Raw genomic sequence first — 19,648 nt, 5'->3', positions numbered from 1 at the left:
TCAACTCGGGTAAGAAGCCAAACGATATAAATCAAAATAACGTGCACCACAGCACTCACTGATGACTGATGAAAATGCTGATTTTTAGTGTGTTTGTACTATCAAGCACAGCCTACCAGAACATGGATTAATGAAGTACCGGGACTCTGCCTTTTCGAAAAAGCTTTTTCAGTCATGTTTTCATTCTGCCGTCCATTAAAGAGACACCCAGAATTCCCTGACAGCTTTTATTTCAACCAGTTACGATAAGCTTGAACCAATACTATTTTCAGTTTTCTTTCTGTCTGAGAGGATCCTTCCTGCTGTCTTGCTGATATTACGGTACCTCGAGGGTTGGGGGGGACATGACTATTTTTGTTTTTTGAGACAAAAAAAGGAAGAATAAAATTCTACCTCTAGATCTTTACTCATTAGAGGCAATCTCTGAAACACTCAAAGTCAGCGAAGAAGCGCAATAAAACAGGCAAGCAAAATACTAGAGTAGAGCAGAAGGAGCACAGCTCTAACAAAAGAGAGTGGGTTATTCTTCTGCTCCATCTGCAGCGTTCCAGTGTAGTAGGTTTCCTGTGCTGAGGGAAAGCTATTATTACACTGCAGAGCAGCGAGTAGGGGAAGGATAACACCAAAATGATTCAGAGGTGCCAGACTTGCAGTTTCTAAGAAACTAAAACCATGAGGTGAACCAGCAAAATTCATGTCAATTATGAAAGACAAAGAAGAAACTTTCCCTTTGCAGGATGTAACGGAAACAGAGAGAGGCAAGAGGGAACCTTCTTAGCCAGTTATCACGTAAGATAAACGCATCACCCCTTCTCGGGATCACCGCTAAAAGGAAGGAAAGATAGGGGCAACTAACAATGAAAGACTAAACTGCATTTAAGGAAAAAAAGCAGAGGGAGATTCCAGGGTTTTATGGATTTTTCTACTTGTTAATGACTCCTACATCTATTTGTCATCAGCATTTTTGGTCCAGGCTGTATGCAATGAAAGCAGACTGCTGGTGGGGGTGCTATGGATTAGAAAACCCAAGCAAGCCACCCCTGACGGCGTTTGCCTAACGCCTACCGTCCTTCACTGCTACGGCGGGGCTGCGAGAGCACGAACCATCGCAGCTGACTCCCCGTGAATGTTACCATCGTGGAGTTTCATTTGCTTTTTTAGTTTCCTTGTGATCTCAAATAACTGAAAAAAGACAATTCCTAGGCAAAAGCCACGAGGATGTTACACGACCAGCTAACTTAAACGATCCGAGGGAACAAGGCTTGTTTTACAGCAGACATTTATGTGCAAATACCCTGCTTTCCTCCGAAAACTTCCGTACAAAGGATCAACATCCAGTGACCAGAGTAACTTCAGCAGAGAACAGGTGGGGTATGTCATCAGCTTTGGAAATACGCTTTCAAGCAGTTATTAACTACAATCCAACATTACACTGATTAGAGCAAGTTTAATTGTTTGCACTAGCAGAACCAAAATGTTGTGAAAGAAACTTAAGAGAAGGTTTTCCCCTCGGCTTACAGAGGAATAAAAGACCCAAGACATACACTCCTCTACCTTAGTTCTTCATGCTTATTTAATTTACACTGAATTCCTCCCTCCATGTTGTCTTTCTCATCTTTTGGGCTTCTGCTTGCGGTATCGAATACATTGCATGAAACAGTTTCAGATCCAAGATCTCAGACCTGCTACTGGTAAAAAGATACCACAACACAACACTTATAGGTTAAAACTTCGTAACACAGAAATAGCAACAACCTTCCTTTGTTGGAAGCTCTCTCTCACTTGACAAAAAGCCCCCAAATGGGGTGGAGCAGGGCGATGCACCGCTTACACTTGTCTTTTTGCCAGTGCTACGTTTGTACTTTCTGTCAAAGAAGCACAATCCAAAGCCCATCAAGTAATCGCCCTCTTCAGAGAATAAATACCAACCTGTAAGGAATTGGTAGCCTGAAATGGTGGGGGAAAAAGAGAAAGAAGGGCTACAAATTCACAACCTCTGACTTTCAATGTCCTTGCAGAAGGAGCTGGTAACGGGCAGCCAGCCCGTACCACAACTACGAAGTTAAGGCACTCTACCAGTGCCAGGACGGCAGCTTCTTGCTGATGCCTGGGCATGCCGTCAGCATACGGCTCGCAGGTCACCTCCAGCTCTGCGCTGGTGTTCCATACCCGTGTGGCTCATGCACGCCTCTAGAAGGTACAGCATTCCTGGAAAACTTCAGTAATGCTTCCACACAGCACGAAGACAGATTTGTCAGCTCCCTCCTTTTATATCCACGCTTTAACCAAAGTGAGTAAATGAGATGAAGGAAAGGCCACAGGTGAGCACTTTCGTTAGAAAACACTTCCTCCCCCAGATCTGTTCCCAGACAGTGGCGGCTCATAGTTCTAAGCAGGGAACAAAATTAAGAAGCTTTTCCTAATTAGTTCATCTGTGCTGCATTAAATTTGTGCTGGAAGGTTCCCAACATGGTCTGCTGCAATTATTAACAATGAATAGGCATCTCATAAAATACTGACACAAATGGTTTTGTGAAGGAAAATTGGCAGGTTTGGCCACACCTCCTATAATTATAAATGTGAAAAGGTTTTCTGAGGAAAATGGTTTTTTAATGAAGGTCTCACAGTACGCACTTCGGTTAACATAGAGCAACCTGCAAATGAGGTTACCGTGAGACATCCCACCTCTGGTTGAGCTGTGGCAGCAGCCTGGGAAAAATTCTGCTGTCCAGACGCTCACGTCAAGTAAGTTTTATGCAGATGAACAGTGGGATTCTTGCCTGCAGTAGGGAAGGATGTGACAGGGCGATACGACAACAAAAGCACCAGCGTTCAGGTGTCAACACAAAGAATGGCTCTAAGGGAGCCTGGGGGTATGCAGGAAGGGAGAGAGAACTCAATTTCTGTCAAGGGACAAGAGACGATAAGGAGATGTTGCCAGTCAGAATTGATGGAGCACAAGTCCATGTTTTAATTTGCGGGTAAATCCCTGCCTGCAGCATAACAATGCACCTAAAAGCACCGGGCAAGGGCCAGGTTTCCAGTTTTGCTTTTCAGTTTGCATGGAAACACCTTACAGACACTGTAAGCCCGTGAACGCAATGAGACTGTACAGACGCACGAGAAAACACCTTTGCCCCAAACACCATAGAAAAAGATTCGCAGCAGTTTCTTTTCCTCAACACGTTCAAAAAAGTCAGCGTCCACAGTTCAAAGATAAAAAGAGACACGCATAAAATTCACAAGTCACAGAGCTACTTACAAAATAAACTGCTCCGAAGCTTCCATGGCCAATCTCTCGGAGATCTGTGAAGAGCTTTTCTGGATCTTCTTTGAAGAAGAGCTCTGCAATTTCTGGGTCCTTCAGGCTGCCCGCTCGGCTGGTTGATGGCATCCTGCTGGGCAGTTAGCCGACCGACTATCTGGGTTTAAAGTGCTGCCTCAACCCTTGGTTCATCTGTATGAATGGAGCCTCTTCAGCATGGATTACTGCAAGAAAAAGATTGCAATCCTTCACTGATTATCCTCTTCTCAAAGAGCCAGAAACAAAGCTACAGCAGAGCAGCTTCCACTTCTTCCAAAGCAAGCACCCGTGTTGCGTGAGGCAACGCAACCTATCCGCTGGGATAGTGTCACAGTCCCACTGTGGCAGCAGTCAAGCACTACTACAGAACAGAAACCAAAATCAAGACAAAATGAGACCGACCCCTTGCTCCAGCATCCGCTCAGTCGCCTGCGGAGCGGTCAACAGCAGCTCTCTGACCTACAGCGACAACCAGTTTGTCACCGTGACCCCCCTCCCTCTGAAGAGATACGCCCACCGCGTCTTAAAGTATCGTTTGGATCTGTGAAGTGGACGACACAATTGCGTACATGCATCATCATCTTTGCCAGACAAGATACGTGGTGCAAGTGTGACGCTTAGGAACCTCCGCCTCTATTCACTAATCTGTATTTATATGTTTTAAATTCAGTTCAGCATTTTTCCTTCTGCAATCGTACTCCGGTTAAGAAGCAGCCAGTGATCAATTTTGACTCTTTTCAGCGCGCACCTGGAGACCTCTCTAAAGCTTCTCCTTCCACAACTCAGTCAGTCATGGTCCTTTTTGGTTTTCGCTCCTATCTAAATTTGAGACCTCCATCTGAAAGTGCCTGCTCTTCAGAGTCTCCTTAGCAGCCCCCTTCTCTAGGGGAAGGGCATCCAGAACAGGAGATACCCAGTTCCACACACAACACGTCTTTCTACTCTGCCTCAGCAGATGCAAACACACATTTTAATTGTGACAGCACATGATACAGCCTTCTACAATAGCCCATTGGAAGCACTTTCTTCAGAGGAACTTGCAACTTCAGACACCGTTGGGAACGTATGAAATCCTTTCTGTTTGCACGGTGCATTCGCTTTCATTTACGCAAAGTGTGTCTTGGAATCTATCCAGAATAAAAGTATACTTTCGAGTTGCGCTAAAATCTTACTGTGTCTGTACAACAGGTGAAGCCAAACAACGATTCCAAGTAAAATGCATGTTTCTCCCCCACCCCCCAAAGGGTGGGCCTGAGTGTTGGGATTCCCTCTCAATTCCCTGGAAATTGTCACCAATAAAAACAACCCTGTTGCTGGCAAACAGCTGATGACACTGCTTGCTTCTCTCCAAAAATCCCCGTCTGGTCAAGGCTTGTGCTTTTTTTTATTAATATTTCACATCTCAATTTGTTATTTTATGAAGATGTAAAACTTTTTTTTAATGGAGGAAAAAAAAGGACAACAAACCTGAGTTTAACCAATGTATCAGAAGGCCCTTTCCCTATCCATTTTTCCTCCTTTTCTGGACACTGTAACTCCACCTTTCTCCAAGCCTCTAGATCATCAATGAATCATTTGTTTTCCCCTCCCTGCAGAGCAATTCCTACAAGGATGGAAAAAGACATACTCCTGCATGTTTATGCTCAGTGGTACTCTAGACAGTTGCAGCATGTTAAGGTGCCAAAGACTGCCGGCTCCTTGTTAGTTCAAATAACTGCCAGAATCGCTACAAGGAGAGCACGATTGTGCGAGAGACAGCCAAGACATACCTAGTTGTAAAGTCTACAAGAATCTCCAGTTTTTCTGATGAAGACATGCGTGGGAGAGAGAATGCAAGGAAGGGGAGCGAAATCCAGCATTTTCATAGCTTTTCTCCAAGCAGTCAGCATTCAAAAAGATTTATAACACAACCCGAAACGCGCTTCCACGACAGCCCGCTCTCAGGGGCTAAGGAAAAAATGACATCCAGCTCCCAGTGGTGGACCGCGTATAAAACTGTATCTGTATATATGTATACACACATATACAGGGAAAACAGGCAGCTGTCCGCAACTCGGCTGCGCTGCGCTCGAGAGCACGCACACACGCGTTTCGTACCAGTGCAGGATCCTTCGATCATAGGAACCTTCGAAGCGGGCGGCGTCAGCGCACAACACGCAGCTGCCAACGAAGCCGAGAGATGCGGAGGACGGGACCGCGGTACCTCCACCTTCCGTTGCATAACGCAGTAACTAATACCGCGTGGGAAGGGAAATAATTAGCATGCTTCAGGTACGGGCTGAATGGAAGCTACATTTATGAAGACTGGAAGAAAAGTTGGGTTTTTTGTTATTTTTCTTTCTTTCTTTCAAATAAGCCAACAATATTCCACTTGATTCCAGCTCTAACAAGCACATAACACTGAAAGACAACTGTTTCACATTTACAGCCCCCGACGAAACAATAGACAAAAAGCGTCAGTCAGAAAAGCGAGAGAAAGGAGCTGGGGGAAGGGAGCTGATAACCAGAGCACACTCAGTATTATTGAAGGAATGTTTCTTGGATCGACGGTAATGATGTCATGTTCCATCTTTTAAGAAGCATCGGATTCTTACAAAAAGGACATTGTTGTTCAAAAGCAACTGCTGCAATCCCAGAATGCCCTTTTCCCTACATCTGTTAGTCAGAGGGGCTAGGCTTGGATAAACCTGCTAATATGGCCAAAAGTCACATGTCCCCGCGAGCGAGCGTGCGTGTGAGAGCCAGAGCCAGGAGAAAAGCCCTGCGCGCACACAGCTGAGATGGATTACGGCTTTCTCCCCCTCCCCACTTACCCCCGATGCCAAACCAGCCACCAGACTCGCTCTTGGCACCGTTTCTGAGCGTGCCTCTGAAATGTCATCCGCAGGCAACACTTTTTACCGCTGCTAAAACTCTTTCCAGGCTCGCTGGCAGCGCACGCAGAAGCGGTACGGGACTGGCCACCGCGCTGCCGGGCTTCGAACGGCACATCAGAGCACGGCTCCTCATCTGTTGCGATACACCTTAACATCCAGCTTTTTTCCCCCCCTTTAATCCCGAGAGCATTGAGACAAATTTAATTATCTTTATTCTTGGAAATAATTGCCGCTTTGAAATGCATGAGAATAAAAACATTAAGACCTATTTAACAGAACAGTCACAAACACGTATGTGACACCACGCTTATCATTTGATCTCCTTAGATGGAACAATAAAACGCATTAACGTACAATCCATCCATAGGAAAGCTTTACACAGTCTCACTTAATGAAGTGCTCCCCGTTTTTATGGATGTTACAATATCGGATTTCCTCAGTTGTCTTTTTGCCCCGACAACACGCGCTGCCTGCCGAAGCCCCACAGTGCCGGCAGCCGGGGTGCTCTGCCCCCAGCCTTGCGACGACACCTGAACGCTTTGGGGAAATGGAAGTGAAGCGGGGAGAAGTGGCACGCAACGTGGTTATTGCATTATTTTAAATGTATTAGAAATACAGACGAGTTTTAAGATTAAAAAAAAACACAACAAACCCTGCAACTAAACTGCATTGAAAATTAAATCATACCAGCAGGCAGCTGGTTTTCTAAATTCTTCCACCGATGCAGTCTCTTTACCACAGGTTTTTTGGATCGGAGCAGCCATACTGTTAAACGCAACTGTTCCCAGTGGATGGGACTGATCATCTCACCTCAGACAGCTCAGATGGGCTCAAACATCAACAATCGACAACACCAGCACCTCAGATCATGAGGTGGCCGGATCCTGGCTGTGGCCACGAGACAGGCGCTGCAAACAGGACGCGGCACCCTCTGACTGTGCCCGCCTCTCTGCCGGCCGAAGAAGAGGTCTGCCTACCAGCCACCTTGCAGGCTGCTAAAATTAGATAAAACAAATTCCACGTGTTTTTCCTAGTTGTCACTGACACACAAAAAGAATATTGCATTGCATAAACAACTCCTGGTACTTAGATCAATTCCACTCGTAACCAACAAGGCGATGTAGGAATATGGGCAAGGGTCAAAATAAACCAGGGAATGACCAACGCACCAGGCTGGACCAACTCTGTTTCCATATAGCAGGCTGAACCAACTACGTTTAGCTAATGGCCACCATTACTAGTGTAAATGACACCCAGTGCAGGCTAAAATGTTTTATCAAATTGCCTTCATCTGAACAACCAGCAGTTAGTAGGAACCGCATGCACACATCCACGAAAGTCTCTGAATCAATAAGATGTTACATTCCCTGTAATTACGGCTGTATTAAACGTACACACACACACCTTGAACCACTGACATAAGGAAGCTGAAGATGAGGACGGGGTAAGACCTGTTCTGAGTTTTCTGCCTCCCTGCCACGTCATCTCAAGCTCAAGCACGACCCACCCCTGTGACTAACATCCCCCGGGATCCTGCAGAGCAGAACAAGCAAAGCTCTAAATGGTCAGCTGCCATATTTAAAGTGCATATTTAAGCCTTTTGCTGCAGAGACCTCAGAGAAATTACAATCTGTCCGCAGTATAACATCTGACGGCTGTCAGTGTCATAGATAACTGTTTTCATGTAATAAACCAACGTACTAAGAGGAGAAGGTACTTAAGCCTTCCTTGCAAAGGAGAAGGGAACCCGCTCGCTGAGATTTGCACCTATCCGTCACTATTTCTCAAGTCCGCATCCCGACCAACTCAGCGAGAGTGACAGCGACTAGAAGGTATGTGCTCGCACTAACCATGAGATGCACCAAAGCATTTGTAGTTCCTTAAGATGGTTCAAAAGTTTGCAGAAACCAAATTACAATACAGGCTTGCTTGTGCACTATTAGCATTCAAAAGCTGCATGCTTTGTCCGTACAAATGAAGCTTTAAGGAATCAACATATTCAACACCCTTTAGCTTCCATACACTAGAATATTATAACCGGAGTTAAACAAATACCATGTGAGCGCAAAATGGAAACACCAAACTGGTTTATGCGTCCGTCATCCTGTGTCTCTCTCTGTTGCACCGCCTATTGAGAGGCACGCTACACGGAGTCCTGCGATGGTTCATGAGAATGACAGGAACGCTGTCCTCCATTACTGAATTACAAACAAAAAATTATTTGTAATTTCAGACATAAATCTTGTTTTATGCTATACTCATCTGCTATACAATACACTTAACACAGTAAAATCCATAAAAACTTACCTTTAGTATCAAAAGTAGGTGCACTGTGTATTTTCCCCTGATAGAATACACAAGACACACAAAAAACCAAACCAGCCAACCAACCAGGTGACCAGTTACAGCACCGGTGATCTTTAGAGCTGCACACTCCAACAGCAAAGAGTATTCCACGCAGAAAACTACTGACCCTTGGCAGGTCTTCTTACTAAAAAGTCAGAGGGGCGTTAAAACAACCACAAAAAAAAAAAACCCAACCTACCCCAAAACCAGCAAAGCAAACAAAAAAACCACCATCAAAAACCAACAGCCCACCACAACAGAACGTCATTTGGAAACTGATATTATTTTTTTTTTAAAAAAAGCATCTGCATTGCACATAGTGCAAACAGTTGCTAAATTTTAGTGTAATTTCCTCTGGCAGGATCTAATGCAAGAGCATCAAATAGATGGAGAATGAGTGTCACCATGCAACTGTCGAAAAAGGGAAAAGGGATTTTCTCGTACTTGCGTATGGGTCAGACCCAGGGAGCGCATGAAGCCGAGATGAAACCACCCTCTCAACGCACTATCAGAAATCTCCTGAATGGCTTCCAGCTGACACTGAAGATTCCCACCACTATCATAAATATGGTAAACTGGAACTATTGAACTAACTTAATTTTTGCCTAAAGTGAGAGCTGGATGGTAAGAATGTGTCAGGAATGATTAGGTGGTAAGAATGCTTAAAATACCGACTTTTCAAAGTGTTTGTGCAGCACTGAATGCTTGACCTGAAAGCACCAGGCAAATCACTCCCCCTTTTTGATAGAGTCTGAATAAAAGCCTAGAAGATAAAAAAAAAGTAAGCTAAATTATAGAATGCAAGTTACCACTTGCATGCAAAATGTGAAGTCGTCACTATTCCATGCATTTTCAGAAAAAAAAATCTTAAATAAGAGTTTTCTAGCATACAAACCGAAATTATCAGCATGTACGAGCTGTTTGGTTATAAAGTGTGCAGAGGAAACCACAGCTGGAATTTCAGTATCGTATAATATTGCCTGTTGGGTAGAGGACGCTTCTTCTCGGCCGTACACCGGAGACGCCGAAGGGGCCATCCCAGCACAACACACGGCCCCGTCCCCGGGACGGCTCATCAGCGCTTTATCAAGAGTGCGCTGCCAAGCCCAGGAGGCCGAGCCCTGGCTGTTACGCGACTGAGAGCAAAATACCTGACCTACCACACCACAAAACAAGGCCACAACGCATGGAGAGAGAAGACAAGGCGATGAATGGCACGCGTGTTGTCTGAGAAGAAACATGTTTCTCGTTTTACTCCGAAATGTACTCTCTTCAGGCAAAACTGGTATTTTGCAACACCAGCGTTCTCTCTTCGGGCAACAACAGTATGTTGCAACACCCGCCCCTCAAAGCCATGGGGACACAAGCGTGATGATTTGACTTTAACCTGGCATCAGAAGCGGAAGGGCTGTGCTCTTGGCGGGGACAAGCCAGAAAAGATGATGAAGCGTCGGAAGGAACGAACACCCACCACGCCAGGCGGTGCCGATACGTGGCACTTCAGGAACGACGCTACTACCTTGACTTATTTTGCGTTCTGCATATCATAGAATCACAGACTATGCATCAGCCTTTAAAATTTTAGGCAGATGAATTCTATGCGTGGCGTTACCTTACCTGGAAATGAAACGGGCCGACAGAAATGAACTGCTGTGTGTCCTATCACCACCTTTGCTGTTCATCCAGAGCCAGGTGCTGGCCAGCCGACGGGACCCGAGTCGGCGGATCCTTTCTGAGAGAAAGGACCTGCTTCTGTGGTGCCTGAGAGGGCACAGGCAGAAGTTCTGTTGGCTGATCTGATATTCAGGGGTTCTGCATCTGCTGCAATACTGCCGGATTCAGGATTGTCTTCTACCCACCTCTGCAGATCTCAGCAAGCGCAGGGACACGTGTTGATCAGGCGCTTCGCGGTTACTGGGAAAACACATTTCTGATCACTGCGCCCAACCCCTCCTTCCAGCAAGCTTGTCGAAACTATATACCATGGGTTTTACTGCTTCCCAATTCAAAAATTGTCCTGGCAACCCACCAAGTGTTGCGGACATTCCTTTAAACCTCTCTTAATCTAGGCTCTGGTCCACCCAGTTGACTCTTCTCTCCTGTTCTGACAAAAGCAGAGCAACTCTCAAGTGCCTTAACACGCATCGCACACGTGGAACACGAGTTACTCTGCTCACAGCAGAAAAAGGCTGTTTCCTTGAACAGCTAAAAATCAGCTTCCCATCCATGCTCAGTTACACCACGGCAGATGGTATCAAGACAGTTGTATTCTAGGTGACTGTCACAATGGAAAGTCTATCAGCATCTCCAAGCCTCTCAAAACGGACGGCAATTTTAGTCACTCGATTCATGTGAAACTACATACCACAGACTACTTGCGCACTTGGGTAAGCCTCTCCCACCGAGCTAACAACATGTTACTTTTTAACCTCCTAGTTCTGCAATTTGGAAATCTTCCTAGAGTGATAATTAAGGAAGAAGAAACACAAAATCCCAGAAATGAAACAAGAAAAACCTGGAGATGCAGCAAGTGGCACTTAGCTTCTCCCATGCCCTGCAAGAGGGGCAAGGGGCACTCGGGAACACCTCCCTCGGGATCCTGCTGACTTACTTCTACCACTTAAGTAGCGAGCTGCAGCTCAGATGAAAAAATGCTGACACAGTCATGAATTTGCCTTTAATTATCTTAAAATCATTCCTTTTGGTACACTTGTTCTCCACACTGGATCCACTAGGACTATCTGTCATTAAGGGAAAAGGGAGGTGCAGACGAATGGCATTCTACAAGAGACTGTCAGGAAAATGTTTATTATTCAGAAAAAATCCAAAACGCTGTCACAAAACTGATTAAAAGAGGAACCACCCTGAAACAGTGCCAACTACAAGCAGAACAAAGACACCTGGAATGGGCTGAGAAAACCGGGCGGTGGAAGGTACCTGTGGGCCGGGGAAAGCCCCACTGAGACATTGCTCTTTTCCGCAGTGCTTTTCAGTCTCAAGCTTACGTGTGCACGATGCTCCCCTGCTTCCTGCCAGTCCCCGGGGGAAGGGAAAAGTCAGGAGCCCCTTCTGCTGCCAAAGCCTGAAGCAGGTGAGATCTTAGAGCCGTGCTGGGCACTGCCATAACTTGCGTTACGACGGGAAGGAGCACTTCGTGTGGCATGCAACCCCACGAACGCCCGCGTCGCAACCGCGCTGCTTACTGCACGCGAACCGAGGTCCGCAGCGGCAGTTTATGGCAAAGAATGGTCATCAAACGCGGTCCTCTTTCCCCCTTTCACATTCTCTCACCTATGTATTTCTAGAAGGACCAGATTATAAGGATCAGATGAGTCTGCACCTGGATATTGTGGTGAATTCTGGCAGACTTTTGCCTGTGTGAGCACCTGTGTTCAAACAGGCTTTTCTTCCCCAACACGGTAAATTTTTCTCCATCTGACAAAGGCCAAGCCTACCATTCCAGGAAGACTCCTTTTTCAATTTCTTTTAAAAAGATTTTTGAGGAATGGTTCTATCCTGGAAAAACCTCTTTGCAGATTTTTTTTTTCTTTCTTTCTCTGCTTCTCTACCTGTATTTTTTCTAGTATTGTACCTCTTCACAGAATAGCCTCAGGAAGACACTTTTATGTTAGAGCACTGCTTGCAATTCTCTTACACATGCACTTGCAGTCTGTGTGGCTGACTTCGATTTCCTCTCAAGTCTTTGACACTAAAATGTCCATCATCGACTCCCTGAATCCCTTACCCCAGCCCACCTTCTGATCCCGCTGAGGTGGCCTGCTTGGGTGTTGACTTTCCAGGAACGTCACTAGCGAAAGGGTCAGAACGTTTCCCAAACTCCCATTGACAAGCCTGGGACCTGTGTCTCTGGGTTGGGTGTAAGTCTTTGTTAGGATGATCCGCGCCGGCAGTAAAGCCAACTGCACAACATTATCCTATGCTTTTCATTTAAAACAAAATGGAAACAGTTTTCTTGTATTTCTGATTATTTCTACAATCTTTCAACTTTTCTAAGTAGTGGGAAAGATAACTCTATCTGGGTAAGCCTGTCCCTGTGTTGGAGACAGATATTCTGAACAAACTCAATCTATTGTGACAAGTCACATATGCCAGTTATAAACAAGCACTACCAGTGTTCCTGAAAATACTAGTTTTGTTCACTGCCGATTCCTGCAACGTAACTTACCCAGGAAACACCAAATCTACCACTGATCCCACCACTTAAATAACACAAGTAAAAGATATTACTGATGCAGTCGAAAGAAACATTAATGCCAAAAAGTGTCCTGTATTTTTCCTCCTATTTGAAATAAAACATCCCACGGGATCACAAGTTAGACCTACAGGACAACTGAAGAACAGCCAGCGGTCATTTCTCAAAGAGCAATGTCATGGAAGTTCAAGAAGTGCCAACCATACCCTGACATCTTCAACACTAACATCTCCTGAATGTCTCTGCCTGTGATAGTTCTAGCACATTTATTAAGAAGGTCAGCTCTAAATTTAGTAATTCCTTAGGCTAGCAAAGCTATGAGGAAGGCAACTGGAAAAAATGAAATCTTCTGTCCCCCTTCTTTTGCAATTCATTAAGTTCACAGTCGTTGCCAACCCTTTTCCTTTACTACGTAAAGCGCCACATTAATGCACGTTCTGCGGCCGCATCACTGAGAGGCCACGTCTCTCGGACTGAAGAGCGTACGCTGTAACGACCCCAGCGCGGGAGGTGCCGTGCTGGCAGCACACTGGCCAGGAAGAGGTTAGCAAGCGGCTAGCTGATGAGAGTCAATTAAGTCTAGAGGCAAAAATACTGGGAAACTCCAGCTGCCCATAAAAAATAATTAGTCAGATACCCTAATGGGACTTGAGTTTAAAGAAACCTTTTCTTGACCCCTAAGCAATTTTGCCCCAGAACAATAAATATAGTAAACGTAAGCAAATTAGCTATTTTGGATTCAGCATAACTCACTCAGAAATAAGCTACTAAAGCTCACAATATAGATAATTACCCTTGAGAAAAGAAGTAATTAAAAAGTAGCAGTATCGCATGCAGTTTTAGAAAGGAGGCCTGAAAGGAAGTAATTTAAAGTCTTTCTGACCAGTAAGTAAAAAAAAAATAAAAAAAGATGTTTAAATTGAGCTTGCAGTTGAATCCACCCGAGTGCAGAAGGAGGCCAGGGGACACGTCCACCCCAGGCAGAGGCTACAGCCAACCCCCCACCCCGGCCACAGGTCAGACTCTTATTTGAGCAAGTTACAAACCTGGCGAAACTGAAGCCAGTAGGAAGGACCTAAGGTAGAAAATAAAGTCAAATACAAAGGGAAAATTGCAAGAGGAAACTGGAAGATTCTGTGGGAATAATCTTAAAAACCAGGCTGTGACAGCAAGAAGCCTCAGGCGGTCACCCAGCCTGCTCCGCTACCAGGCCGGCAAACAGCCACGCAGGAGAGCGAGGGACAGGACGGGAGGTAAATCATCTGCACCGAGAAGACCACTTGGTGTAAGGCATGGTGCTGTCACAGACTGCACATCAGGAAAGCTGGTCCCTCAATAAACTCGTAAATCAAGCATTACTGACCTATGGAGATGAGCAAGTAGCTGCCCTAAACACCTGACGTAGCTCCAGAGTGATGTATATTTTTGTCACAACCGCTGTCCCCTTCCAGCAGCTGCTGCTCCAGAGAAAGACCCCACAATGGCTGCAGCCAAACTGAAGAAGCAACTGAACTAGTAATTAGTGGAAGTAACAGGCTAATCACGTGGTGACTGGGACACACTGAGAGCTAACAAGCCAGACGCTTATGCACTGGACTATATGTCCTTAAAATACCAGAACGACTCAAAAGGATATTCAAAAAGAAGTGGGCAAGGCCTTGGATACAAAATTATTTTGGGTATTATTTAGTCATAGGTGGAGCACAGAATCATCGCCTCTGAACTGATAGAAAACTCTGAAAAAAGGTCAAATATATAATTACATATTTTGAGCAAGGGAAAAGGCCTTTGCAACCAGAGTGACCACAGATACTGTGCAGATCCTGCATAATAGTTGCATTTAAGATCTGGAATGGGAGGGAAAGGAACATGACAAGTTTTATTTAGGGCACTTGACAGTACCAGAAAGTACACAGAAACCTTAAAAAAACAACATGAATGAGCAATAAGGCAGGGGATGAAAGGTCAAAAAGGTAAGAACCATCAAGCACATGCCTACTCTTAAACTAAACGTAACTCAGGAGCTGAGCCTTGTGCAGACAGCTCAGTGAAAATAATTGCGCAATTATGCAAAGACAATGTCAAACTTTAAAAAAAAGAAACCCAACATGAAGAATCAATTATGAAAATAATAGAGAACTTCTGACAATACATTAAGGAAGTCTCTGCCATGAGCCACTATGGTCCCAGCTATTATTCTTCCCTCACGTCTAGCAATAAAATGAAAGCACTGTACCAAGAAGGCCTCAGAAATAGGAAGATGTAAATGCCCAAGATGACAAACTAAGCTTGAAGACAAAAGGTGTAAGAGTTAAAGATCATACATAAGGTGGCCACGTCAAGTGCTCAGGCTTCAAGCACAAGGGGAGAGTCCACAAAATGTAAGAGCAGCAGATCTATAACAGAGTGAAGGAATTCAACCAATCCAGCTATAAAGAGCAAAATTAACCTGCAGAAATTACTGCAAGGTACTGAGCCCAAGAGATGTAAACATTGCTTTTTAAACTAGACATTTGCACGAGTAAGAACATCCACAGACAGGTCAGGGGAGGTATTTCTGAAAGCTCCCGGTGCCTCTTCTGAAGCATCCAGTCGTTACCACTGCCAGAACCAGAAGGTGGGACCAGACCGGCGGTGTATTTGATTCTGGGTGACAATTTTCCTGTTGCTGTTCTTCTAGGGACAAACAAGCATTGTCAAAACACACTTGGTTATGAAAAAGGTCAATTTTGTTTAACGCAGTTTATAAAATATACCACTATTATCATAAACAGAAAAATAAATATGTATTGAAGGACTACACAGAAATAATGAGAAAGTACCTTGCTAGGTTCTAGTAAGGGGCATGTACGTGATGGACCTCCATCACCAGGCAAATGCAGAAGAGCTGCTGAGGAACAGATTAGCAGTGAAAGACTATTTGGTTCTTTATGAAGGAGCGCCCAACCTGACGGAGCACACGGAGAGAGGCATGAGCAGCATGGCACGGTTATATGGCTGCTTACGTCAGTTTGTAACTTAAAGCAGGTTCAAAAAGGGGTTCAAATGTGTTCCAGCATCAAAGGAGTTTAAACCTTCTATAATCTGGTAGAACAGATTTAGCAGTCATCTGTACCCATAAACGGAGTATCTTCACTGAGCAATTATTTCTAGAGCCCACGAGCACCTCCTTTCCTGCTGGATTTCCCCAGTCATGGCAATTTGTCCAGTTCACTCCAGCTCAGGTTGAGTATTTATTTTTCCTGTCTCCCCATGACTGAGCAGAACAATTTTTTAAACCTCACACACCAATGGGATGAGCCAAACAACCAAAAGCAAACAATAACAAATCAAAAAACACTTCTTTTTTGCTATTTTACCTACTTGAAGAACTGCTTCTCCAGTGAGTTTTGCAAAGTCTAGATTCCTTCTCTTTATGCCTTCCACTTAAAACAAAAAAGAAGTTTTCAGTGTGTACTAAGATAACAAGCGTACCCTTTTAATTGTATGAGTTTTATCTGCTTTCATGGGGAAAACACTCATTTCAACTAATATACAAAACAATTTAGGTAGCAGTGGTTCAGACACAGAAATATCTCAGTTCGGTAGTTAAGATCATAGGACTGAAGGTCCAATGAAGTCCTGTTCCTGCTATTTTAAAGAACCATATAACAGAATCCAATCATCAAATGATAACCAACTCCTGAGAACTTCTCAAAGTCACTATGCTGATGACAAGGCTGCTCCTGAACTCCACGTCTATTTTCATTAGGAACCAATTTAAGATTAAGAACTGATTAAGGCTGATTCACAGTTTGTATTTATTATTTGTCAGTTTACTCTGGTTTACTCTTTTTTCTTTACTGCCCTTCAAAGCCTAAACAGTTTCTTCCCTTTTCAATATTGAGGAATAAGCACAAGTACAGAGATATAATACGTGTCCCCTTAGCCTGTTAGCTGAAAAAGGCAAGCCAATTTTGCCTCCCTTTACGACACAGGAGGGAGAATTCACTTCCCAGACCATCGTAACAGCCCTTCCTCACATCTGTCCCAAACTAAGGCTTTTTTTTTTTTTAAATAATCCCTGACCAGAATTCTCCACGTCTGTGTGTTTCCCAACCACGTAGCCTTAAAGTTTTAAAATCACCATGTTATCAATGGATACAGTCAAGTCTCTCACATCTTCCCACTTCTAACTAATAAACCCCATTTTTATATATTATATACATTTATTCTTATAAACATTTTTGTGTATGTTACGATGTATTTTTTGTCACTACATGACAATACACTTTGTACCATCCATTTATGTCTCTGTTCCAAATCCTCCAGCTCATTCAGTCTTGCCGAGCCAGACTCCAGCCTTCTGGACTGACGAGGGCCCCCAACTTTGCCCCAACCAATTTTATTAACGCAGCCCTTTCACGTGTACATCAAGACCCAAACACCATTTAAAATTTGTCTGAAGAGCGGTCCTTGAAAACTACTAGCAGTTTCCCTCTAGCCCACGCTTCGTTCTTCTCCATGGGACTAACCCCCCTTCCCGTAGCCAGTCCCTTAACCATTACAGCGCACTGAGAAATTCCCAACAGGGAGCTGTGCCCTACGCTGCACTGGCACCCACCTACGTGAGATGAGCTGCACTTGCCGCGCTCCTCCGCCCCAGCCACTGCCCTGCTCCACCAGCTCCCCAGCAACCCCCTCCTGGCAAGGGTGGCCGCTCCTCACAACCCTTCCATCCCCAAGCACGAGGAACGCCGCATGAATAGTTTTTACCTCATAAGGTACGGGTGGGCGTACAAAACAACCCTGCTGCAGATGGGACGAGAAGGGACAATCGCCTCCGTTCCTGCGCCAACAGCTGCCACACATTTCCTCCAGACACCCCCCGGGAGGCTCTTTCTCCCCATCACCTTCCCAACTGCCACGGCCGAGCAAGACCACGCAGTGACCAAGCTGCCGTAATGAAAGCAACGGCTTCTGGCAAAGCTTAAAACTTAAAACTAGGTATCAGCCCAAAATCCATCTAGTCAGGGCACCAGCAGCGAGGAGGGGGAAACCGGTCGTACAACTGCGGGAACGAGCTGCCCACCCACGGCCAGCCCCGGCCTCCGAGCCAGGGGAAGGAGGGTGCCAGGGCAGGGCGCAGGCAGCAGCCGCCCGCTCCCGTCCCGCGGGCTTATGAGCACGTGTGATCCGGCTGCTCAGCACCAGTCCTGCGCTTCCAGAGGGACCACAGACACCTCCCCGACCTGGCAGGGAAGGGCGGCACATGTTCTGTTTACCCAGGAATTTAGGGCACATCTGCTGAAATTCCATAAACACAAAAAGCTTTATCGTAGAAGCTCTGATGCCACTTTCACACAGGAACAGACGTCCCGGCAGTGAGCTGAAATTGAAGCAGGAGAAGTTTGCAACAGCCTGCTTCCCAAATTCAAGCAGTCACAGGTTTGTGTGCTACATTACAGCTGTTCCGTTTGCTGACATCTTATCTCTTATGTACTTATATACCCATTGCCATAGTAACCAAATTCCTCAGAACGTATAATGTAATTTTTGTATCTAGCGTATTAGAACAAAATTATTAAGGTTACAAAGGCAGGCACTCCGAAACGAGAAGGTGTCAGAATTCAGACAGCCATCTCCCTTGCCAGCCCGTCTTTGCTTGATGCCTCCCTCCCCATCACCCCAGCTCCCAAGTCATCCCTCCTGCAAACCTCCAGCTCCGTTTCTCCACCAGCTGTAGCTCCTTCCTCTCCCATCCCTCTGCAGCCCCAGTTTCCCTACACTTCTGTCCTGACGTATTCTTATCTCTCCTCTCTCATCTGACTTTTATACCTCCTGCATTCACACCAGGCATTTTCCTCCTCCACACTTGCCTGGGCGCTCTCCAGGAATGATTCACTGAACACAGGACAGAGATTCCCGACAGTCTAGGAACTGGAAACAAGAGGAGCCTCTCTTGCAGGGAGAAGTCCTTCTGATCTCCCGTAGCCCAGGGCTGGAGCATCTTCAGCTGCTCAGGGAGGATAAAACTGCCTGCTCAGCACCAGGAGCTGCAAAATGCCTAAGCAACGCGTGGTGCTGGTTCACCCTCCTATCACCCCTGCACGCTGCACTGTGAGAGTGGGGCCCACTAAGGAATAAGCCCCTGTTCAGGAGGTGTTCTGCAAAACAAAGAGTCTCTGTCTTGATGGAACTTACATGAAATAAATTAACTTTTATGTTTACCTGCCTATATAATTATTTTATAAATATATATCGCTAGAAGGAGGACACACGCATGGAATGCTCAGTGCTGCGCTTTCTCTGAACACCAGCACCTGCAAGCACTACAGAAGTGAAGCGTGGCATCCACTGCAGTGGCACACCCAGTACCTTCAGCAGATCTCTCCTTACAGAAGGTTTGCTAAAAAGTCCACCAAATCAGACTTAGATATCCTGTTGCTTGACTGCCTCCCCACTAGAAAGACAGGTTAAGTCGATACATCCTTGTGCACGCACAGGAGGTAAATGACTACATCTTCTCTCCAAAAACCTGCTTTAAAAAAAAAAAGATCTGGCTCTGTTCTGGTTTTGGCAGTATTAGTAATTGTCCTGAATGCAAGGGATGAAAGAGGTAGGTCAGCATCTGCACCTGAAGCAAATACTTGGAACAACCATTCAGAAACAAGGGCCACAGAGCAGGTTTTAATGCCCAAGGTCCATCCTACCTAGGTTGACTCTTACTGGGAGTATTTAAAAATTTTTTTCTCCTGTACACCGACTCTTCAGCTCCCAGGCAAGAAATACAGCGCTTTCTTCTGGCCTGAAGAGAGGAGGGAAGCGCTTAAGTCACTAAACGTACCTAGTAAGCGTTGAAGTATTTTAAGGCTGAAAAGGCAATTTCAGCTCAAGCAGGAACACATCCATCTTAAATCTGACAGAAAA

At 45.3% G+C, this 19,648-nt stretch overlaps 1 protein-coding gene across 1 annotated transcript in view; it reads right to left on the bottom strand.

Moving 5' to 3' along the window:
- TAOK1 (TAO kinase 1) overlaps window positions 1-19,648 on the bottom strand; it is a 74,454-nt gene that overhangs the window by 38,058 nt on the left and 16,748 nt on the right. Inside the window, exon 2 of the mRNA XM_064467868.1 lies at window positions 3,263-3,489. Within this exon, the coding sequence (XP_064323938.1) occupies window positions 3,263-3,394 (132 nt within the window). The 5' untranslated portion in view covers window positions 3,395-3,489. The remainder of the gene's footprint in view (window positions 1-3,262; window positions 3,490-19,648) is intronic.

Source organism: Phalacrocorax carbo, chromosome 17 (assembly GCF_963921805.1).
Source record: "Phalacrocorax carbo chromosome 17, bPhaCar2.1, whole genome shotgun sequence".
Taxonomy (NCBI): Eukaryota; Metazoa; Chordata; class Aves; order Suliformes; family Phalacrocoracidae; genus Phalacrocorax; species Phalacrocorax carbo.
Note: the sequence above shows the minus strand (reverse complement) of the source record. Positions and strands in the feature narration are given on the sequence as shown.